We start from the raw sequence: 25,609 nt of genomic DNA on the forward strand, positions 1-25,609 counted from the left end.
CTTAGAAACACTTAACAATGACTCTTAACCAATAGTTATTAAGGCAACGGAGTGACTGCATGAACATGAATTATGAAAGTTCCAACCAGTATTCATCTGAGAATCTGATTTTGGAAAAACATTTCTTTTTTTTATTTTTATTTTATTTTTATTTATTTATGGCTGTGTTGGGTCTTCGTTTCTGTGCAAGGGCTTTCTCTAGTTGTGGCAAGCGGGGGCCACTCTTCATCGTGGTGCGCGGGCCTCTCACTATCGCAGCCTCTCTTGTTGCGGAGCACAGGCTCCAAATGCGCAGGCTCAGTAATTGTGGCTCACGGGCCTAGTTGCTCCGCAGCATGTGGGATCTTCCCAGACCAGGGCTCGAACCCGTGTCCCCTGCATTAGCAGGCAGATTCTCAACCACTGCGCCACCAGGGAAGCCCCGGAAAAACATTTCTTGTTTTGCATGAAATCTCATTGATCCCAGGCTTTATGCACAAAACGTGACAGACTTTGCTGAAAAGGTAGAGAGAGTTAGAAAAAATTTAAGCTGGGAAACAAAGGAGTTAAAAGACGGAAATATAGTTCAATTCCAAAGTTCACTTCTGTTTGTACTCTGTATATATCCACTTCACTGCTAAGGGCTACTTCTGCAACATTCAGGGAAGGCAGTGATTGCCAAGGCTCTTGTAGAAACAGCCAACCTAAGACTTTCTCATGACTTCCTGACACAGAGTGATGATGTTATTCAAATCGACCACCAAGTGCTATGGAAACACTGATTTATGAAGAGAAAAACTCTCAGAATCCAAAAGTTTCCATGGAACAGATTAAGAGCAGCAATGCTGGGATCGTGAACTCTTGCCTGGTCCAAACGCTGGAGGCTGCTGTGCATTGAGTCTTCCCCTCAGATCCAAGATGACGCAGCGGCCAGCAAGAACTGATCACTTTCTATTAGTGTCTGTGCTTAGGAGATATTTAAAGGCCTTTACCTCTTTCCCACTTACAGATATATAATCCTAAATCCTAAAGGGACAAATTAGTAGCGTTCCGGTGAAAACGGAATTATCAGATTTGGGTCTTAGCAGAAGCCACCCCACAGACTGAGCTAGAAAATATATTCCCCTGAAAGCCCAGCTTCTTTTTATCACTGTGGACACACTCTGCTGAGGTGCAGCTCTTAACTCTATATAGCAAGGTCCTTTGTTGATCTGTGAGTCCAGGCTGTGTTGTGAAAATTACAGGCTATGACCCACTAGCAGGTCATGAAATCAGCTTAATGCATCATGACTAGCTTTTCTTAAAATGACATAAAATTAAAAGAAAATACTAGAGCACTACATCACAATAGTGAAATGAGTACTGTTTCATAAAATGTATCTTTTCAATTTTGTGTATATGTGTTTGTAAATACGGGGTGGTACTGAAAAGTGTACCCTTTTCTATAGGTCACGGTCAAAAGAATTTGAAAGCCAGTAGTCCTGCAACTATTAAGATTCTGTGTTCAACTCCTGGCAGAAGTGAGAACTAGTATAACCTTTGGTGACAATACAAATATCATTTAAATAATTGATCTCAAGGAAACAATCACAGGTATGTGGGAAAAAAGTTTGCTACTAAAATGTTGTCTATAGTGTCATTTGTAATAAAGAAAAATCTGACATACACTAAAGAATTAGTTGAATAAAGTATGGTACATCTACATGATAAATGGTACCAGCCGTTAAAACTTCACTGCAAAGAAATGATCGGAAGGGGTATCCATATCAACTCATAGATGAAAAGGAGAGGTTATAAAATTTTAAACACATATGTACACAATGCGTAGAACGAATATAGTGCAAATGATAGCAATCATCCCTGGGAAAGTATAATGGTGGGATTTATTTACTTTCTTCTTTGTGTCTTTGTAGTTTCAAAAATTTCTACGATGGATATGCACCACTTCTGTAATTGGTGAAAATAATACAAGAAATGTGATTTCAAATATGCTTTCCTCGGCAAAGAAGCTGCCTTCCACAGACATTGCTCACTTCAGGCAATAGAAACAAACATGAAAGTTAGCAGTCAAGAGAAACAGGATTTAAACAGGGTGTACGTTTAAAGTAGAGGCAAAAATTAGGTGCCAGATGTAGTCATATCTTGATAAATTGTACAATGATTTTCCATCCCAGCCCTCTTCTCAAGTCCCTGTTTCCTAAACTACTCAACAAATGAGCCTTCAGAATGGGTCTGTACAGGCTTTAGAGCCGATAAATAGCACCCTGCTTCTGAATATGAGTAGCCTCAAGGCAATGCCAGTGTTCTTTGTCTCCAAATACTTAACAATAGAGTCAGATGTTTAAATAAAATGTTCAAGGTAAAAAGTAATAATAAAGCAAGGAAAGACCAAAGGGGCCAAGTTTTGTGGATTAATCTTAACTTCTAAGGGTAAGAAAGAAAAATGGAGGCACAGGGCCGTCATTTATTTAGTCAGTCCATCTATCCATCAGTCCATCTGTCTGACGGACATCAGTCTGTCTATCAGTCTATCATTCAGTCTGTTTAGTCAACAGCTGCTTACTGACACTCCCCACTATAGTCAGAAGTAGGGCTGTTGTGATCAAAGACTTGTTCCCTGCCCTTTCGCAACAGGGAAGAACAAATCTGACTCCATATTGGATCTGTTCTTTCACTTTAAACTTTGTATTCTATTGCTTTTGCTACAAGTTAAAAATGTTGCTTACAGCCTGAAAATATACAGGATAGCCCATTCGCAAGGCTCTGACCTTTAAAGGTATAACACTTTCACACTCAAATAAGAGATAAGAAGTTGCAGAACAGAGAATAACATTTGTCTTGTGGAAGGTTTACAGGAACTTTGTGACCTGACCTACAAGGACAGCTGCAAGAACAAAGGATTCTGACACCAAGAAGTTTGCAACAACTAACCACACCCCCTCCCATTTTAGTATAAAAGAAGCCTGAATTCTAACTCAGGTAAGATGGTTCTTTGGGACACGAGTCCACCATCTTCTCGGTCTGCCGCTTTCTGAATAAAGTTTCCATTCCTCCCTTGCACCTTCACCTGAACCCAGACCATGCCTGTCCCAGTGTCCCTAGATGCGCCACACACTCCCACACCTTCACCTGTGTGCAGGTATCCCTTTATCCAGCAGGTCCTCAGACCCCCATCTCGAAGTCTCTTGTTCATCCTCTAAATTGCTAAAATGACACTGCTCAGGGACTGCCCCCCGCCCCCCTCCAGATGTCACTGAGTCCTCCCAGCCCCAGCTGCTGCATAGGACCTGCCATACCAGTCTGGGTTCTGTATCCATCTTTACGATGGCAAGCAAAACGGACCATGTGGTATTTTTTTTTCTCCAAATCCCCAGGGTAAGCACACCATAGAGATGTCAGCTGCTGTTTCCTGGGTTCACATGTGAAGCATTTTATGCTCATCATCTTGCATAACTTAACCCTCACAACACTACAAAGGAAAGTTTATCCTCATTTTATATATGGGGAAAATGAGGCATAGTGAAGGGAAAAACTTTCCTGTGGTCACACCCAGGGTTGCTGGCTTCAAACCCAGTAAATGTGTGTTGAAATACATTTTTTTGAAGCAAGACCTACTTAGACCTACGGGCCATGAAAGAGGTGGTTTTCAGTCCCATCTCGGGAGCTCCCAGACATTCACACTTCACTCCTGGAGACCTCCTGCCTGCAGAAGATGCGGTGTTTGTAAATATAACTTAGAACAATTAGAAGATGCTCATGCTTTTCTTTCGACAAATATTTATGTCTCTACAAATAGCCTTGGGCTAGGTGTTGGGTGGATATGGGGGTGGAGAGGAGAAGGGAAGGAACAGAAATGGAAATCAGGGCCCTCTGCATCCATTGCTGAGGAGCTACTGGGAAGCAAAGCCTCATGAGGCAGCAGTGCCCCGTGGGATTACAGGCCTGGCATCCAGCCTGGAAGAGCAGCCCTCCACGGTCAGGTTCTTTTCCATAATACGGTGGGTGAAGGGGTCATTTCTGCACTGCCAGTCGGTGCTTGGCAACGAAGGAGGGCATGACCGGGCAGGGCCACTGGATGGATGGAAACCAGCCCCTTGGCAGGGGCCTCACACATGTCAGGTCACTTAAGGTCATTATAAGCCATCGCCCCCAGCTGCCTCAGAGGACCTATACTCCTGGTCCAGCTGTGCCCCAGCGCCAGCTGTCACTTTATTCTCTATTCTCCTTCTTTTCCAGGCGGACCCCGACATCATTCCCACTGTAAAAGCAAGCATGTCCCCCACCATCACAGACACAGTACGCACGTCTGACTAACCAAGGTCCCTTTCACCGTGTTCACATCCTTACTCAGCCACTGTGAGAGAAATGAGCATGGTGACTCTCAGATGAAAGGACACAGGAGGCTCCCAGTCCCATCCTTGTCGTTCATGTGGGAGAAACCTTGGGCTCTGCTGGTGGTGAAGGCCCAGCCCCTCTTCGCCCCTCCATGGACCCTGACTCTGATGCTCTGATGCCGGGCTCTCCAGAAACTCATCCTCCCCTTTTATTCTCTACAACCACCCTTGACTTGCTCTTGACCCCTTCTCACTGAGGCTACAATTCTTCAGCCTCCCCTTCAGGTTCAGAGCTGCTGTTGTTAGGCAAATATTCAGTCAAGTTCAAGATGGAATTCAGGCCCAAGGCCAAAGAGGGGCTCCCTCCTCCCTTCTCTTCCTGCAGTGCCTGCCTGCTTCTGGCCCACATGACGATGAGGCAGTGTGGTCCCTGGGGGTCACCCACACAGCGTTGTCATCTGGGGCTGAACCTCAGATGCCATCAGAGCTGATGTCTGCAGCCATGCAATGCCACCGAGTCACAGATCCACAACCACACATCCCCCACATCCTGTCCTCAGAGACTCCACTTGGGTCCCCTTTCTCACCAGTGCTGGGCTCCCACAGGGATGCAGAGACTCGGGCATCCTGCATCCCACAGGCACCTCCACTCTCAGAATTGTAGAGGAATAGAGCACAGATCCCAGCTGTCCTCAGACTCCCCTCGACTCTGCAAAGATTCATATTGGGGTTTCTCATACCTCACACCCCTCACTGCTCAATATGGTCTGAGGCTTGGGCTGGGGACACTCTATACACTCTCTAAATGGTTGGCGTATCCCCATTTGCCTCCTTCCCAGGGTAGAAACCCCTGGGGTCATTCCTGCCTTCTCCCCAAGGGATTTACACACTGGAGCAGAGCTTTGATCATCTGACCCCCGCTGGCCCTTTCCTATACTCTCAACAACCACCACCACCAAGTTTCATGACATTTACCGCGGGCCTCCACGGGCCAAGCATTTTACAAGCATGGTCTGCATCAGTCCCCGCAGCATCCAAGAAGGTGGACATGCACAGGTGACAAAATGAAGTAATGCATCCAGGGTCACAAAGGCAGGAGGGAATTCCACCTGGTTCCAAAGCCCACTGGCCACACGGTCAGCCCCCACACGTGTAACCACACAGACCCTGCAGGACTGGGGGCCCGCGGGGGCTCACCAGGCCTCTGGTGCACTCTCGGCAGTCCTGCAGGCAGCCAATGTTCTCCCAGGTACTATAGACCTTCAGCCCCGCCATCAGCACCTGCAGTGGGCGACTGCCGACAAGCTCCTAACCTCGGAAGATGTCCTCGTCCAGAAGGATGCCGGCATACCTGCGAGACAATCAGAGACCTGTGATGGATGCAGTAGTGCCCCCAGCACATGTGCTCATAAGGGATATTGCTCTCATAATGTCTTTGTGTGGGTTTTGGTGTCGGGGTGCTCCTAAAATTCATTTTCCCTTTTCTTCTCTGAAAGAGTTTGTGTAAAATCGGTATGTTTTCTTTTCTTACATATTTGGTTGATTTCACCAGTAATGCCAGACAAAGCTATTCAGGTTTTCTGTTTCTTTCTGTGCCACTTTTGGTACTATGTATCTTTCAAGAAATTTGTCAATTTCATATACGTTGTCAAATATATTGGCATTACATTGACATTACATCAATAACAATAATAACAATGATATTTGATTTTATTTATCCTTTCAGTGTCTGTAGGATCTATAGTGACGCCTTCTTTTTTATTCTAGATACTGATAATTTGTGTCTATCTTTTTCAGGATCATTCTAGCTAAAGATCTTTCAATTGTATTTATTTATTGAAAGAAAAAAACGGTTTTGGGCATAATTATTTTTTTTCCATTCTTTGACCATTGCTTATTTCATTGATTTCTGCTCTCATTTTTATTATTCGCTCTACTTTCTTTGTGTTTAACTTGTTCCTCTTTTTCTAGCTTCTTAAAATAGAAATTTACACCACTGGCTTTAGCCTTTTCTTCTTTTATAATGTAAGCATTTAAAGGTATACGTTTTCCTCTGAGCACTGCATTAGTTGCTTACCACAAATTTTGATATGTTGTGTTTCATTTTCATTTTATTCTAAATATTTTCTAATTTCGCTGTGATTTCTTCTTCGACCGATGAATTATGTGTGTTCTTTAGTTTCCTAATATGTAAACATTATTCCAGATATTTTTCTGTTATTAATTCTTAATTTAATTTCATTCTACTCAGAGAACAGATTTTGTATGATTTCAATCATTATAAATCTACACAGTCTGTCTTGATAAATGTTCTATGTGCACTTCAAAAGAATGTGTATTCTGGGGAGCTTCAAGATGGCAGAGGAGTAAGATGTGGAGATCACCTTCCTCTCCACAAGTACATCAGAAATACATCTACACGTGGAACAACTCCAACAGAACACCTACTGAACGCTGGCAGAAGACCTCAGACCTCCCCAAAGGCAAGAAACTCCCCACGTACCTGGGTAGGGCAAAAGAAAAAAGAAAAACCACAGACAAAGAATAGGGATGGGACCTGCACCAGTGGGAGGGAGCTGTGAAGGAGGAAAGGTTTCCACACACTAGGAAGGCCCTGTGCAGGTGGAGTCTGCAGGTGGCAGAGGGGGAGCTTCGGAGCCACAGAGGAAAGCACAGCAACAGGGGTGCGGAGGGCAAAGCGGAGAGATTCCTGCACAGAGGATCGGTGCCGACCAGCACTCACCAGCCCGAGAGGCTTGTCTGCTCACTCCCCAGGGCGGGCGGGGGCTGGGAGCTGAGGCTCAGGCTCCAGAGGTCGGATCACAGGGAGAGGACTGGGGTTAGCGGCGTGAACAGAGCCTGAAGGGGCTAGTGTGCCACAGCTGGCCAGGAGGGAGTCTGGGAAAATGTCTAGAACTGCCGAAGAGGCAAGAGAATTTTTCTTGCCTCTTTGTTTCCTGGTGCGGGAGGAGGGGGGATTAAGAGCACTGCATAAAGGAGCTCCAGAGATGGGCATGAGCCGCGGCTGTCAGCGCGGACCCCAGAGACGGGCATGAGACGCTAAGGCCGCTGCTGCAGCCACCAAGAAGCCTGTGTGCCAGCACAGGTCACTATCCACACCTCCCCTCTCGGGAGCCTGTGCAGCCCGCCACTGCCAGGGTCCCGCGATCCAGGGACAACTTCACCGGGAGAACACATGAAACCCCTCAGGCTGCTGCAACGTTACACCGGCCTCTGCCGCCGCAGGCTCGCCCCGCACTCCGTACCCCTCCCTCCCCCCGGCCTGAGTGAGCCAGAGCCCCCGAATCAGCAGCTCCTTTAACCCCGTCCTGCCTGAGCGAAGAAGAGACGCCCTCCGGCGACCTACACGCAGAGGCGGGGCCAAATCCAAAGCTGAGACCCGGGAGCTGTGAGAACAAAGAAGAGAAAGGGAAATCTCCCCCAGCAGCCTCAGGAGCAGCAGATTAAATCTTCACAATCAACTTGATGTACCCTGCATCTGTGGAATACCTGAATAGACAACAAATCATCCCAAATTGAGCAGATGGACTTTGGGAGCAATGATATATATTTTTTCCCCCTTTTTCTCTTTTTGTGAGTGTGTGTGTATATGCTTCTGTGTGTGATTTTGTCTGTATAGTTTTGCTTTTACCATTTCTCTGACGGTTCTATCAGTCCGTTTTTTTCTTCTTCTTCTTCTTTTTTGTTAGTATAGTTTTTAGCACTTGTTATCATTGGTGGATTTGTTTTTTGGTTTGGTTGCTCTCTTCTTTCCTCCTTTCTTTCTTCTTTTTTTAATTACTTTTTAAATTTTTTAAATAATTATTTTTATTTTTATTTATTTATTTATTTATTTTTTGCTGTACGCGGGCCTCTCACTGCTGTGGCCTCTCCCGTTGCGGAGCACAGGCGCCGGACACACAGGCTCCGCGGCCATGGCTCGCGGGCCCAGCCGCTCCGCGGCACGTGGGATCTTCCGGGATCGGGGCACGAACCCGTGTCCCCTGCATCGGCAGGCGGACTCTCAACCACTGCGCCACCAGGGAAGCCCTAAATAATTATTTTTAATTTTAACTTTTATTTTATTTTATATTATCTTCTTCTTTCTTTCATTCTTTCTTTTTTTTCTGCCTTTTACTCTGAGCTGTGTGGATGACAGGCTCTTGGTGCTCCAGCCAGGTGTCAGGGCTGTGCCTCCAAGCTGGGAGAGCCAAGTTCAGGACATTGGTCCACAACATATCTCCCAGCTCCATGTAATATCAAACGGTGAAAATCTCCCAGAGATCTCCATTGCAAAGCCAAGACCCAGCTCCACTCAACGACCAGCAAGCTACAGTGCTGGACACTCTATGCTAAACAACTAGGAAGACAGGAACACAACGCCACCCATTAGCAGACAGGCTGTGTAAAATCATAACAAGGCCACAGACACCCCAAAACACACCACCAGACATGGACCTGCCCACCAGAAAGACAAGATCCAGCCTCATCCACCAGAACACAGGCATTAGTCCCCTCCACTAGGAAGCCTACACAACCCACTGAACCAACCTTAGCCACTGGGGGCAGACACCAAAAACAATAGGAACTATGAACCTGCAGCCTGCGAAAAGGACCCCAAACACAGTAAGCTAGGCAAAATGAGAAGACAGAGAAACACACAGCAGATGAAGGAGCAAGGTAAAAACCCATGAGACCTAACAAATGAAGAAGAAATAGGCAGTCTATCTGAAAAAGAGTTCAGAATAATGATAGTAAAGATGATCCAAAATCTTGTAAATAGAATGGAGAAAATAAAACAAACATTTAACCAAGAACTAGAAGAACTAAATAGCAAACTAACAGTAATGAACAACACAATAAATGAAATTAAACATTCTCTAGAAGGGATCAGTAGCAGAATAACTGAGGCAGAAGAATGGATAAGTGATGTGGAAGATAAAATAGTGGAAATAACTACTGCAGAGCAGAATAAAGATAAAAGAATGAAAAGAATTGAGGACAGTCTCAGAGACCTCTCAGACAACATTAAATGCACCAAGATTCGAATTATAGGGGTCCCAGAAGAAAAAGAGAAAAAGAAAGGGACTGAGAAAACATTTGAAGAGATTATAGTTGAAAACTTCCCTAATATGGGAAAGGAAACACTTAATCAAGACCAGGAAGCACAGAGAGTCCCATACAGGATAAATCCAAGGAGAAACACGCCAAGACACATATTAATCAAACTATCAAAAATTAAATACAAAGAAAAAACATTAAAAGCAGCAAGGGAAAAACAACAAATAACACACAAGGGAATCCCCATGAGGTTAATAGCTGATCTTTCAGCAGAAGTTCTTCAAGCCAGAATGGAGTGGTAGGACATATTTAAAGAGATGAAGGGGCAAAACCTACAACCACGTTTACTCTACCCAGCAAGGATCTCATTCAGATTTGACAGAGAAATTAAAACCTTTACAGACAAGCAAAAGCCAAGAGAATTCAGCACCACCAAACCAACTTTACAACAAATGCTAAAGGAACTTCTCTAGGCAGGAAACACAAGAGAAGGAAAAGACCTACAATAACAAACCCAATACAATTAAGAAAATGGTAATAGGAACATACATATCAATAATTACCTTAAATGTAAATGGATTAAATGCTCCAACCAAAAGACATAGACTGGTGGAATGGATACAATAACAAGACCCATATATATGCTGTCTACAAGAGACCCACTTCAGACCTAGGGACACATACAGACTGAAATTAAGGGGATGGAAAAAGATACTCCAAGCAAATGGAAATCAAAAGAAAGCTGGAGTAGCAATTCTCATATCAGACAAAATAGACTTTAAAATAAAGACTATTACAAGAGACAAACAAGGACACTACATAATGAACAAGGGAACTATCCAAGAAGAAGATATAACCATTGTAAATATTTATGCACCAAACATAGGAGCACCTCAATACATAAGGCAAATACTAATAGCCATAAAAGGGGAAATCAACAGTAACACAATCATAGTAGGAGAATTTAACATCCCACTTTCACCAATGGACAGAACATCCAAAGTGAAAATAAATAAGGAAACACAAGCTTTAAATGATACATTAAACAAGATGGACTTAATTGATATTTAAAGGATATTCCATCCAAAAACAACAGAATACAGTTTCTTCTCAAGTGCTCATGGAACATTCTCCAGGATAGATTATATCTTGGGTCACAAATCAAGCCTTGGTAAATTTAAGAAAATTGAAATCGTATCAAGTATCCTTTCCGACCACAATGCTATGAGACTAGATATCAGTTACAGGAAAAACTCTGAAAAAAATACAAACACATGGAGCCTAAACAATACATTACTTAATAACCAAGAGATCATTGAAGAAATCAAAGAGGAAATCAAAAAATACCTAGAAACAAATGACAATGAAAACACAATGACCCAACACCTATGGAATGCAGCAAAAGCAGTTCTAAGAGGGAAGTTTATAGCAATACAATCCTACCTTAAGAGACAAGAAATCTCTCAAATAAACAACCTGACCTTACACCTAAAGCAATTAGAGAAAGAAGAACAAAAACCCCCAAAGTTAGCAGAAGGAAAAAAATCATAAAGATCAGATCAGAAATAAATGAAAAAGAAATGAAGGAAACGATAGCAAAGATCAATTAAACTAAAAGCTGGTTCTTTGAGAAGATAAACAAAATTGATAAACCATTAGCCAGACTCATTAAGAAAAAAAGGGAGAAGACTCAAATCAATAGAATTAGAAATGAAAACCAAGAAGTAACAACTGACACTGCAGAAATACAAAGGATCATGAGAGATTACTACAAGCAACTCTATGCCAATAAAATGGACAATCTGGAAGAAATGGACAAATTCTTAGAAATGCACAACCTTCTGAGACTGAACCAGGAAGAAACAGAAAATATGAACAGACCAATCACAGGCACTGAAATTCAAACTGTGATTAAAAATCTTCCAACAAACAAAAGCCCAGGACCAGATGGCTGCACAGGTGAATTCTATCAAACATTTAGAAAAGAGCTAACACCTATCCTTCTAAAACTCTTCCAAAATATAGCAGAGGGAGGAACACTCCCAAACTCATTCTACGAGGCCACCATCACCCTGATACCAAAACCAGACAAAGATGTCACAAAGAAAGAAAACTACAGGCCAATATCACTGATGAACATTGATGCAAAAATCTTCAACAAAATACTAGCAAATAGAATCCAACAGCACATTAAAATGATCATGCACCATGATCAAGTGGGGTTTATCCCAGGAATGCAAGGATTTTTCAATATATGCAAATCAATCAATGTGATATACCATATCAGCAACTTGAAGGAGAAAAACCATATGATCATCTCAATAGATGCAGAGAAAGCTTCTGACAAATTCAACACCCATTTATGATAAAAACCCTCCAGAAAGTAGGCACAGAGGGAACTTTACCTCAACATATCAAACGCCATATATAACAAACCCACAGCCAACATTGTTCTCAATGGTGAAAAACTGAAACCATTTCCACTAAGATCAGGAGCAAGACAAGGTTGCCCACTCTCACCACTATTATTCAACATAGTTTTGGAAGTTTTAGCCACGGCAATCAGAGAAGAAAAAGAAGTAAAAGGAATCCAAATTGGAAAAGAAGAAGTAAAGCTGTCACGGTTTGCAGATGACATGATACTATACATAGAGAATCCTAGAGATGCTACCAGAAAACTCCTAGAGCTAATCAATGAATTTGGTAAAGTAGCAGGATACAAAATTAATGCACAGAAATCTCTTGCATTCCTATACACTAATGATGAAAAATCGGAAAGTGAAATTAAGAAACTCCCATTTACCATTGCAACAAAAAGAATAAAATATTTGGGAATAAACCTACCTAAGGAGACAAAAGACCTGTATGCAGAAAATTATAAGACACTGATGAAAGAAATTAAAGATGATACAAACAGATGGAGAGATATACCATGTTCTTGGATTGGAAGAATCAACATTGAGAAAATGACTCTACTACCCAAAGCAATCTACAGATTTAATGCAATCCCTATCAAACTACCAATGGCATTTTTCACAGAACTAGAACAAAAAATTTCTCAATATGTATGGAAACACAAAAGACCCCGTATAGCCAAAGCAATCTTGAGAAAGAAAAACAGAGCTGGGGGAATCAGGCTCTCTGACTTCAGACTATACTACAAAGCTACAGTAATCAAGACAGTATGGTACTAGCATGAAAACAGACATATAGATCAATGGAACAGGATTGAAAGCCCACACATAAACCCACACACATGCCACCTTATCTTTGATAAGGAGGCAAGAATATACAATGGAGAAAGGACAGCCTCTTCAATACGTGGTGCTGAGAAAACTGGACAGCTACATGTAAAAGAGTGAAATTAGAACACTCCCTAACACCATAAACAAAAAGAAACTCAAAATGGATTAAAGACCTCAATGTAAGGCAGGATACTATCAAACTCTCAGAGGAAAACAGAGGCATAACACTCTATGACATAAATCACAGCAAGATCCTTTTTGACCCACCTCCTAGAGAAATGGAAATAAAGACAAAAATAAACAAATGGGACCTAATGAAACTTCAAAGCTTTTGCACAGCAAAGGAAACCATAAACAAGACCAAAATACAACCCTCAGAATGGGAGAAAATATTTGCAAATGATGAAACTGACAAAGGATTCATCTCCTAAATTTACAAGCAGCTCATGCAGCTCAATATCAAAAAACAACTGAATCCAAAACTGGGCAGAAGACCTATATAGACATTTCTCCAAAGGAGATATACAGATTGCCAACAAACACATGAAAGAATGCTCAGCATAATTAATCATTAGAGAAATGCAAATCAAAACTACAATGAGATATCATCTCACACCAGTCAGAATGGCCATCATCAAAAAATCTACAAACAATAAATCCTGGAGAGGGTGTGGAGAAAAGGGAACCCTCTTGCACTGTTGGTGGGAGTGTAAATTGATACAGCCACTATGGAGAACAGTATGGAGGTTCCTTCAAAACTAAAAATAGAATTACCATACAACCCAGCAATCCCACTCTTGGGTAAATACCCTGAGAAAACCATAATTCTAAAAGAGTCATGTACAACAATGTTCATTGCAGCTCTATTTACAATAGCCAGGACATGGAAGCAACCTAAGTGTCCATTGACAGATGAATGGATAAAGAAGATGTGGCACATATATGCAATGGAATATTACTCAGCCATAAAAAGAAACAAAATTGAGTTATTTGTAGTGAGGTGGATGGACCTAGAGTCTGTCATACAGAGTGAAGTAAGTCAGAAAGGGAAAAACAAATACCATATGCTAACACATATATATGGAATCTAAAAAAAAAAAAAAAAGTTTCTGAAGTACCTAGGGGCAGGACAGGAATAAAGACGCAGACGTAGAGAATAGACTTGAGGACACGGGGAGGGGGAAGGGTAAGCTGGGACAAAGTGAGAGAATGGCACTGACATATGTACACTACCAAATGGAAAATAGATAGCTAGTGGGAAGCAGCCGCATAGCACTGGGAGATCAGCTCTGTGCTTTGTGACCTCCTAGAGAGGTAGGACAGGGAGGGAGGGAGGGAGACACAAGAGGGAGGGGATATGGAGGTATATGTATACATATAGCTGATTCACTTTGTTATACAGCAGAAACTAACATGACATTGTAAAGCAATTACACTCCAATAAAGATGTTAAAAAAAAGAATGTATATTCTGCTCTTGCTGGGTATAGTTTTCAATAAATGTCATTAGGTCAAGTTTGTTAGTCATGTTGTTCATATGATTTATATCATTACTGCTCTTCTGTCTGTTTATTATATCAATTACTCAGAGAGAAGGACTGATGTCTGTAACTATAATTTTGGATTTGTTAATTTTTCCTTTCAGTACTTTCCATTTTTGCTTCATGTAGTTTGATGCTGTTTTGTGGAATCCATACACATTTAGATTGTTATTTCTTCTTGATGAATAGACTGCTTTGTCATTATGAAGTGATCCTCTACATCTCTGGTAATATTCCTTCTTCTGAAGTCTATCTAATATTAGTTTAGCCACTCCAACTCTTCTATGGTTAATGTTTGCAGGTATAAATTTTTTATTCTCATACTTTTAACCTATTGTCTTTAATTTTAAGTGGGTTTCTTGTAGAAAGCATCTAGTTCAGTCTTAAATTATCATATCTAACAATTTGAAAATAGGAGTGTTTAAATCATTTACACTCAGTGTAATTATTAATGTGATTGAGTTTAAAACTATTATCTTGCAATTTTCCCCCTATTTATCCCACATGTTCCTTTCCCTGTGCTCCTGTCTTCTCTTGATTAATTGAATAATCTTTAGTATTGCATTGCTGGATTTTAAACTGTGTTACTCATTTTTTTCCAGCAATTTTTCTATGACCTAAAACATGCATCTTTAACTTATCACATTTTCCCCTCAAATACTGTTATACCACATCAAGGATAATATAAGAACCTTACAACAATATATAATTCCTTTTCATTCTCTCATCCATTATGTCACTGTTGAGACAAAAATATATTCTACATGTTATAAATTTTATTGCTATTTTTGCTTTAAACAAACAGTTTATCTTTCTTTCCTTATCAACATTACTGAGGATTGATTTATTCCCAACAGACTACATTATTCATTTTTATTTTACTTTATTTTTACTTTATTTTATTTTATTATTATTTTTTTATTTTTTGCGGTACATGGGCCTCTCACTGCCGTGGCCTCTCCTGTTGTGGAGCACAGGCTCCAGACGCGCAGGTTCAGCGGCCATGGCTCACGGGCCCAGCCACTCCGTGGCATGTGGGATCCTCCCGGACCAGAGCACAAACCCGTGTCCCCTGCATCAGCAGGCGGACTCTCAACCACCGCGCCACCAGGGAAGCCCAGACCGCATCATTCAAAGTGCACCATTTAGAGAGTTTTGACAACTCTATGCACCCATGAGAACACCACCACAATCAAGCTGCAGAATATTTCTAACGATTTTCAGAAAATTCCTCATCCCTTTTTGCAAACCATCCCTTCCTCCACCCCCATCTTCAGACAACCTCTGATCAATCTTTGTCAGTATGGATTAGTTTGCATTTTATGTAAATGGGATTATACAGTGTATGTTATGTCTTGCTTCTTTCAATGAGCATATTGTCTTGAGATTCATCCATCCATATTGAGCAATGGATTCATAGTTGTTTCTTTTTATTGCTGACTAGAATTCCATTCTATGCAATGTATATATTACATTTCATTTGTGCATTCACTTGCTGTTGAACATTTTTGTTGTTTCCACTTTGGAGCTACTACAAATAAAGCTGCTATGAAAATTCATGTAAAAATCTTAGAGGAGACATATGTCTCATTCCTCTTGAGTAAATATGTAGGAGTGAAGTGACTGGGTCATATGGAAGACGTATTTTTAGCTTTTTAAGAAACTGCCAAACAAGTTTCCAAAGCGGTTGTACAATTTTACATTCCCACCAGCAGTGTATGGGAATCCTAGCTGTTCCACGTGCCTGCCAACAAGCCATATTTGCAGTCCTTTTAATTTTAGTCATTCTAGTGGATATGTAATGGTAATCCTCATGGTGTGAATTTGCATTTCCTGGATAACTAATGATCACAGAACATCTTTTCATGTGTCTACTGTCTGACCATACAATCTTCTTTTGTTAAGTATCTATTCATATCTTTTGCCCATGTTCTAGTGGCTTACCCATCTTATTTTTAGTGGGATTTTATTTTTAATGTTCTTTACATATTCTGGATAATACCCCATTGTCAGATATACACATTACAAATATTTCCTCCCATTCTGTGGCTTGTCTTTCTTTTTCTGAATGGCAAAGATCAATGTAGGCCCAAGGTATTTACCATCTTCCATCTACAGAATAATCTTATAATGTCTAAACATCCTAGTTTCCTCAATAAACCCTGCACATGCAAAAGATGTTGCATTGGGCCTCATGCTACAGCAAACAGGAAAGACCATGCAACCTCATAACTGAAGCCACTGAGCTGGGCAAATTGACAAAACGTGGAAACCACCATGTGTTTAATCGCACTTGGATAAAAAGAAACCTAATTGCATGAAGCAACTACTATAAGCAAAGAGCTTCTGCATTTATCATCTGATTTGATCCTCACAACGACTGTATGAAATAGGAAATCATATCCCCACTTTGCAGATGGGGAAACTGAGGCTCAACTGAGGTTGCATACCTAAGTCAAGGTTTCACATATGTTAGGACAGAGCTAGGATTCAAACCTAGGGTTCTCCAGCCCTAAATACCACTCTCTTTTCATTATAAGTAATGTGCATGTCAGTGCCCTGAGGAAGTTAATAACATTCTAAATCTATGCTAGAGCATAGTCACCCATACCCTGGGCTGTGACTGCAATACGATGATGCTCAGAGAATCCCAGGCCTGGTCATTTAAAAAAATGTATATATGATTCCCCTCCGACCTCCCTAACCATAGACACACACACACACACACACACACACTCCCCCAGATGTTCCCCAGGGTAAAAATGGGTGGTAAAGAAGAAATAAATCAGCTAAGAAAAAAAGAATCATGAGACTCTCTTAGCAGAGATCTGGTAAGATTTCTTTGCAATGCTGGCCTGTGATTTTACTTCACACTGACAGGACATGGGCCCTGCTGAGGAAGAGTCGCCATCTGCCAGACAGAGCAGTTGCCCTAGTGGAGCTTATCCACTATCATGCTCTCACGTCTGCTTGCCAAGGAGCTCTGAGAAACCCTTCTGTGTTCAGGGTGTGTAAGAGTCCAAGAGGCACATGTCTTAAGAAAGTCTGATACAAGAAACTCAGAGGGGCCCAGAAGATAAATTAGAAAATAGGGATACTGTGGCAAAAACATTCTTCATTTCCAAACCTGTTTATTTAAGTTAATGCTTCTAGAAACGTGAAATATTTCCTTATAGGTTATGTCCATTTGAAGAATCAGAACCCACCATCGAGGCAAGACTCATTAGAAATGCAGATGGAGTATCTCTAAAACAGTTAAGTCAGCAAGAGGGCAGGATTCAATTTACAAAAATCTGTATTACATAAAAAGAGTAAACAAGACATTTTGGCAATAAGAGATCCGGACTATATTAAAAACACAGCTCGGTAGTATCATAAGCAGTACTATAAATACTATCAAATACTATATGTAGTATCTGATATATAGTTATAGACAGTCTTCATTTGGTCAAGGAACTCTAAGGGGCTTAACTATCCTGAACCCCATTTTTTGATAAGGAAAGGACTTTGGTGAATTTCTGAAACTATGAAGTATCATTCCACCCATTCATTTATTCAACAAATATCAGTGAGATCTTACTTTGTGACAGGCACCGTTTTAGGTAGGTGCTATGGAGACATCACACCATTGTAAAGCAATTATACTCCAATGAAGATGTTATTAAAAAAAAAAGAGAGAAAGTTGTTGAGTTGTCATGAGGCATTAAATGAGTTACTCCACATAAAAACCTTAGGACAGTGCCTGGTACATGGTATGCAATTGAATATGTATTAGCTATTGTCTCAATTTTATCCTTGCAGGTGTTGGGCAAAAGCAGTAGGGCTGGATCCAATATAAAGACAGCAGCACGATGGTGCTGTGGTCCCTCCTGGCCTGGAACCCAGCTTGGACTACTGAACTGCACATTTGGGCCGGAATAAATAACAGGAGAGGCAAACCCAAAATACTCCTTTTGGCTGGCACACCACAAACATTGATTTATTTTTAAGTTGTTGGTCACTTTCTAAGCTAGGAAGTTCATTTTTGTAGCAAATCCCACTAGATGATTCCAAGGGGAGATTTCAGGGACCAACTGCCCTGGCCAGCCAGCCCTGGGCTCCACCAAGAGTGATGTAATCACACAAGGTGATTTCACTCAGTTGAGTTGAAGTATCTCATGCAGAGAGCCAGGCACTCTTAGACGTGGAGATGCCAAATTAAGAATCCACGATTTCTATGCTGGAAGAATTCATAATCACAAACCAAGAGCAATGGTGAAATGAAAAAAGGAGCCCGGGATGCTGCTCCAAGAGGCTTACAGAGGGCTCCTGATTCCAGGAGGAGCTCAGGGAAGAAGGTGACTTGGAGGAGATGACAACCTGAACTGTGCCTCAAAGGATGACAATGAGCTCCCAGGTGACGGGAGGCAAGGATGTGAGGCGTGAGTGACAGGGTGGGGTGCGGAGGCAGCCTGTAAGAAAGGCCGAAGCAGGGGTGAGGCTGAGCACAGGGTGGAGGACAGAAGACATGCCGAGTGGCTGGGGGCAGCAGGGGCCAGGCAGGGGACGGTGCCCCGAGGCCACGTGAGGGAGCGAGTTTCATCCAATACAGAAGCCGCAGGAGGGTCCCAGCAGGCAGGTGAGAATTCAGATCTCATCTCGGGCCTTGTGCTTGCGGAGAACAGATTTGACGAGGGCCAGGCTGGACGTGCGGGGCAGGGAGCCAAGAGAGGGAGCTGGGGAGGGTCCAGGCGAGATGCCAGGAAAGGTGAACTTTGAGTGCTTTTAGTGTAGGGAGGAAAAATCACCAGAATGTGGTAACTGACAGGATGGGGGTGGGAAGTTTGAGGCATCTTGGGGGTGATGGCACAACAGCAGCTAACAGTTATCGAACATGTATTCCCACCACAGTCATTAATTACGGTCCCAGTCTGTGAGTGAGAACACAGAGGGCATCAGCTTGCAGGTCCAGTAAGACCCAGACGCCAGGGCCCACGGGCAAGGCACTGGACCAGGATACACGCAGGACACCGGAGCCGCAGCGGTGGGAAGCAGCCCCACGGAGGTTAATAAGTGACCCAAGGATGGGCACCCACAGCCAAAGGGAAAACAGGAATCCTCCTTGGCCACGTGGCCACCCAGGCAGGGCTGTGACCTTTCTGTTGGCTACCAAGTCCTCAGGGCCCAGAGAGGGACCTGACACACAGGTGGTGTGAGGAGGGGACGAGGGCACAGCTCTGCAGTTCTGGAGAGAGAGAGCAGGGGGAGAGCCCTGGCAGGCTCCTCAGGGGGCCATCCGTCACCTGGCACAGATGCCCCCACTGAGACAGTCCCCTCCCCACTGAGCTGGCTCTGCCCGGCAGCTCGGCAGGCAGTGGGGAGATGGGTCCCACCTCTTCCAGAGCAAACAGGCACCAAAGGCCAGCCGGTTCTGTCCCCTCCTTGTCAAGGCTAGGAGAACATGAGTGGGGCAGGGTAGGGGGCTCACTAGGGTCCAAGCAGGTCCTGTCCCCCTCCCCCAGTCTCCAGGCTTGTGGAGCCGATGGGCACGGAAGGGGATCAGGAACCAGGTCCACTCGCTGACCCGCTATTGTCAAACCCTAGACAAGGCAGCACAAGCTCCATGTGGCAGGGACCGCGTCCAACTCCAGCAGGGGTGCCAGACTCAACAAACAGAAACAGAGCGCGCCCAGTAAAATTTGAATTTCAGATAAACAATGCATAATTTTTAGCTTAAGGGCACACTGCCTGTTGCAGTCATGGGAACATACTTAGACTAGAAAGGTGTGCGTTGGCTACCTGAAACTCAGAGTTAACTGGGAGGCTGTATTTTCCCTGGCAGCCCTACTAGCAAGGTGCCGTAACGTTTCTGAAGACACAAATATATGTGATGTGCCCTGGAAAAAGCTGTCCCATTTCACTTCCGTGACCTGTTTGTTACGGTGACGTGAAGCTCTGACTATCTGTGCTTTTGTCACATTAGATGGGAAGAGAGACAGGGCCACTGACGTGGCTAGTGGCCTGTTTTTCCCACTCCAGCCACATACACCTGAAGGTCTGGATGCTCACGAGTGTTTCTCTGCACTTGAGCGGGACCCAATGAGTTGAACAAACATCTAACCCATCAAAACTCAAGTTACCCAGACCCTGAAACTGAAGTCAGTTGATTGGCAGAATTAGGTCCACAGGGATTGAGAGATGGGACCTATAACCAAGGTTTGATAACCTTAGTTTTTTAAAAGTGGGGTGTGTAGCGGGGAGAGGTACTTAGCATTTGTCATGGAACAACCAACTTCATTAAACTATTTCTTCACCAGTTGGAGGAGAGGCAACAGGCATGGTAAATGAGAAATAGGAGAGCTGGATTTTGTCACAGAAACACCAACTTCTCCCAGCATTGTTTCAAAACACAGACAACCTCTCCTCCCCCCACAGCTGAGGCACTTCGTCCTGGGGATTCCTTTAACCAGATTTTCAGTGGGTCAACCCCCTGCTGCCACCGAGGAGGCACAGGGGAAGAAAAGAGAGTCACGAGGGGGACACTGAACTAGGCCAGAGACCACAGAAGGCCCAGGGAGGTGAAGGTCAAGGAAATCAGGAAGGTCCCAGGGGCAATTAGACTGACAGCTTGGTGAGGGCATATGTCTGATGTGTCCTGTTCAACACTGTCTCACCCATGCATGGCACATGGTAAGGGCTCCGTGATTTTTTATTTTTTACTAGTCAATTTCCATTTATTACCTCTCCTTTCTCCCTTGAAACCTAAACCTGGAACAGTGATCTCTACTTCTCTGATGTTGGCCTTTGAGGAGTATCTCCCTAAAATCAAGAGAAACTTTAATTTTTATTAATAGTGACAACACAGTTCTTACAAAATCCAGGTATATGACGCTTACATCAGTCTAAAAAATAAAAATGGAGCTGAAGGAAAAAAACATGTTGATACATATAACACTTTTGTTACATATAAAGATGGGTGTATATAAGTGTATATATCTATAAACTTATATATACATATATACAAATATGTATTTTATACCTATATAAACTATAAATGAGGAACACATAGTGCCTCTTTGTTATGTGGTCTAGTAACTTCTCGTGTCATGGATTTGTAAATAGTGGATTAAGAAGTGAATGTATAGATAGCCTTGCCTCTTCATAATAGTCACAAGTTCTACAGGGCAAAAGATTCAAAGAAGAATTTTCTTTGTCTTTGGCATGCATGCAAAACATTCTTAGGTTTCACTGTCAGATTATCTTGATCCAGTATACATGTTCATGATAATTTAATACTGCTGCTTCTTAACTGTTAGCAAAATTTATTTCCAGGTCATGCTAGGAAACTCCCTAAAAAGTTCCTGTGGTTCTCAGCTCTGGCTGCTCATAAGAATCACCAAAGAGCTTAAGTACACACACTCTGGATTCCTTGGGATGCTCCCTAGACCAGGTGAATTCGAATCATGGGAGTGGGTACCCAGAGTCCGTAGTTTTTAAAAAGCACATCCGAGAACCACTGGAAACCAGCCTCTGTGTCAAGAAATATCTGGCTTAGTTGAAGCAAGGCTGGAAGGATAAAGACAAAAGGGGTATAATGGGGTGAGGGACACTTTGTGGAGAGTTAGTGACAACTTCAGATGGAATCGTTGAGGTTAAAAGAAGTGTCACAGGGTTAAGATATAAAAGGACACCAGAGACTTTTGTTCCCTTAATAACAGTAAGAAGGAAAGTGGATAAAATAAAAATTGTATTTTCCCAAAGAACAAATGCTGCAGGGAGCCTTGATGAGCTGAATTCCAGGGAGGAACCAGCCCTTTTTAGTAGATTGGACATTGTGTACAAAAGAAACAGAGAACTTGAAGACAGATCCATGGACATTATCCAAATTGAAGTATAGAGAAAACAAAGAACATAACTTCAGTGACATGTAGGACAGTATGAAGCAGGTTAACATCTGTATAGGAAGGAAAGAAAGAATGGGGCAGAAAAAATATTTAAAGAAATAATGGCCAAAATATTTCCAAATTTGATGAAAAACTTCAACCCACAGATCCCAGAGGCTCCACAAACTCCAAACAGCACAGACACACAAAACCACAAAACCACACCTAGGCCAACATAATCAAACTCTGAACATCAAAGAAAAAGAGAAAATCTCAAAAGCAGTTAAAGTGGGGATATATGAGGAATATAGGGAAACAGCCAGAAAAATGATGGCTGTTTTCTCATGAGAATCAAGGAATCAAGAAGCCTATAGAGTGAGATCATTAAGATGCTCAAAGAAAAATAAACTATCAACCCAGAACTCTGTACATATTGGTAATGTCTTTTTTTAAAAAAGGAGAAATAAAGACTTTCTCAAAAAAAAAAAATCGGGAGAATTCACTGCTAGCAGACTTATTCTACAAGAAATGTTAGAAGTTCTTCGGGCAGAACAAATATGGTATCAATTAGAAATTTGGATCTATACAAGTAAATTAACAGTGTTAGCAATTGAATAAAGGTAAAATAAAATTCAATTTTACTTATTTTTAATTGCTCTAAAACATAACTATGTAAAAGAAAAACAGTAGCAATATATTGTGTATTTGCAGCATATTTAAAAGTAAATTATGTGACAACAATAACAGAAAAAGGGATGGAAGGGAGGAATTTGGAATATACTGTTTTAGGTCCATACACGACAGGGGAAGCAGTATAATAGTTGAACACAGACTCTAATTCAGTAAAGATGTATACTGTAAACACTGGGTCAACAAGGAAAATATTTCCAAAAGTAGTATAAATAATGTCAATCAAAGAGATAAAAAGGAATAATAAACAATATTCATTTAATCTAAGAGCAGGCAGAGAAAAAGGAAAAAGAAACAAAAAAACAGATGGAAAAAATAAAAATCAGCTATCAATGTGGATTTTAATCCAAACATATCAACAATCACTTTAAATACAATTGGTCTAAACACACCCACTAAAAGTCAGAGATTTTCAAGTTGGATAAAAACATCAAGACCTAACTATCCTCTGTTTTACAAAGAAACCCACTTTAAAAATATAGCCAGGTTAAAAATGAACGTATGAAAACACTAAACAAAAGGAACCTGGAGTAGCTATATTAATATGATAAAATAGACTTCAGGACAAGGAATATTTTCAGGGATTAAGAGAAAAATTACATAACGATAAAGGGATCATTGTCCAAGAAAATATAATAATCCTTACATGTATATGCATCCAAAAAAGTCAAAATCCTTGAGACAAAACTAATAAAACTGAAAGAAGAAATGGACAAATTTATAATTATGGTTGCAAATGCCAACCCCTTTCTCTCAGCCATTGATGGAACAAGTAGGCAGAAAATCAGAAAGGATGTATATGGTCTTCAGAGCACAACCAACCAACTTAACTTAATTGGCATTTATAGAACTATCATCCCAACTATAACAGAATATATATTCTTCACAATGTGGAATGTGTTAGATGTGTGTGTGTGTGTGTGTGTGTGTGTGTGTGTGTGTGTGTTCTGGGCCTTAAATTAGAAAGAACAGAGTCCTTCATAATATGTTCTTGGACCATGACAGTACTTCTAAATAACCAAAGCAGTCAAAGCAGAAGTCTCAAGGAAAACTGTAAACTATTTTGTACTGAATGAAAATACAACGTATCAAAAGCAGAGGGATGCAGCTAGAGTAATGCTTAGAGAGAAATTTTAGTACTAAATGATTAGGCAAGAAGAAAGGTCTCAAAGCAGTAACCTAACCTCTCACCTTAAGAAAGAGAGAGTGAGAAGAAATTAAAGCAAAGCAAGTAGAAGGAAAGAAATAACAAACATTGGAGGAGATATGAAGAAAATTAAAAGCAGAAAAACGGTAGAGAAAATCAATTGTATCAAATCTGTTTTTTTGAAAAAGCAATGTAATTGATAAACCTATACAAACTGATGAGGGAGAGAGAGAACAAAATATCAGGAATGAAAGAGACAAAATCACTACTGATTCCACAGACATTAAAAGGATGATAAAGGGATACCACAACCAACACTATTGCCATAAGTTTGACAAATTAGATGAAGTAAATAAAAATCCATTCAAGAAGATACAGGTAATCTGAAGAATCCTATATGTATTAAAATCTACAAACAAGATTGTAGCTCAACATACTAAAGTAAACATTATTCCCATATACTAGAAATAAACAATTTCACCAAAGAAAAGTAAAATGCTTAGGTATAAATATAACAAAATATGTGCAGAATCTGTGTGTTGAAAATTACAAAACACTGGAGCTAGAAATCTAAGAGGATCTTTAAAAATGGAAAGATAGGGCTTCCCTGGTGGCACAGTGGTTGAGAGTCCACCTGCCAATGCAGGGGACACGGGTTCGTGCCCCGGTCCGGGAAGATCCCACATGCCGCGGAGTGGCTGGGCCCATGAGCCATGGCCGCTGAGCCTGCGCATCCTGAACCTGTGCTCCGCAACGGGAGAGGCCACAACAGTGAGAGGCCCGTGTACCACACAAAAAAAAGGGAAAGATACACGGTGTTCATGAACTGGAAGTCTCAACATTAAGAAGTCAATTCTCCCCAATTTGATCTATAGATTCAACACAATCCCAAGCAAAATGCCAGCCCTCTTTCTTGTAGATATTTACAAGATGATTCTAACATGTATAAGTAAAGGCAAAAAGGAATGAGAAGAGTCAAAACAATTCTGAAAAAGAACTCACATTACCCAATTTCAAGACAAATCAAAATTTAAAGCTATCAAATCAAATAAAATTAAAAACTATTGCTCTGATCAAGACACTTTTTAAGAGAATAAAAGCAAAAGTGACAGACTGGGAGAAAATATTTGCAAATCACATATATGATGCCAAAGAATCTATCCAGAATATAAAAAGAACTCTGACACTCAACAATAAGAAAATAAACACCCCAATTTAAAAATGGGTGTGGGACTTCCCTGGTGGCACAGTGGTTAAGAATCCGCCTGCCAGTGCAGGGGACAGGGGTGTGAGCCCTGGCCCAGGAAGATCCCACATGCTGCAGAGCAACTAAGCCTGTGCGCCACAACTACTGAGCCTGTGTTCTAGAGCCCATGAGCCACAACTACTGAGCCCATGCGCCCCAACTACTGAGCCTGTGCTCTAGAGCCCGTGAGCCACAACTACTGAGCCTGCACACCACAAATACTGAAGCCCATGCACCTAGGGCCTGTGCTCCACAACAAGAGAAGCCGCCACAATGAGAAGCCAGTGAACCGCAACGAAGAGTAGCCCCTACTTGCCGAAACTAGAGAAAGCCCACACACAGCAACAACGCCGAAACTGGAGAAAGCCCGTGCACAGCAACAAAGACCCAACGTAGCCAATAAATAAAAATAACTTTTAGGGCCTCCCTGGTGGCGCAGTGGTTGAGAGTCCGCCTGCCGATGCAGGGGATACGGGTTCGTGCCCCGGTCTGGGAGGATCCCATA

The 25,609-nt window shown here is 41.8% G+C and overlaps 1 protein-coding gene across 1 annotated transcript in view; it reads right to left on the minus strand.

Annotated features, from left to right (window-relative positions):
* ACOXL (acyl-CoA oxidase like) overlaps positions 1–25,609 on the minus strand; it is a gene marked incomplete at its 3' end in the record, with an annotated part of 353,946 nt that overhangs the window by 159,865 nt on the left and 168,472 nt on the right. The window contains 2 exon segments of the mRNA XM_081254598.1: positions 5,511–5,621; positions 5,625–5,664. Coding sequence (XP_081110724.1) covers positions 5,511–5,621; positions 5,625–5,664 — 151 coding nt within the window.

The sequence above is a fragment of the Mesoplodon bidens genome (assembly GCF_964165515.1).
Source record: "Mesoplodon bidens genome assembly, chromosome: 14".
Classification (NCBI taxonomy): Eukaryota; Metazoa; Chordata; class Mammalia; order Artiodactyla; family Ziphiidae; genus Mesoplodon; species Mesoplodon bidens.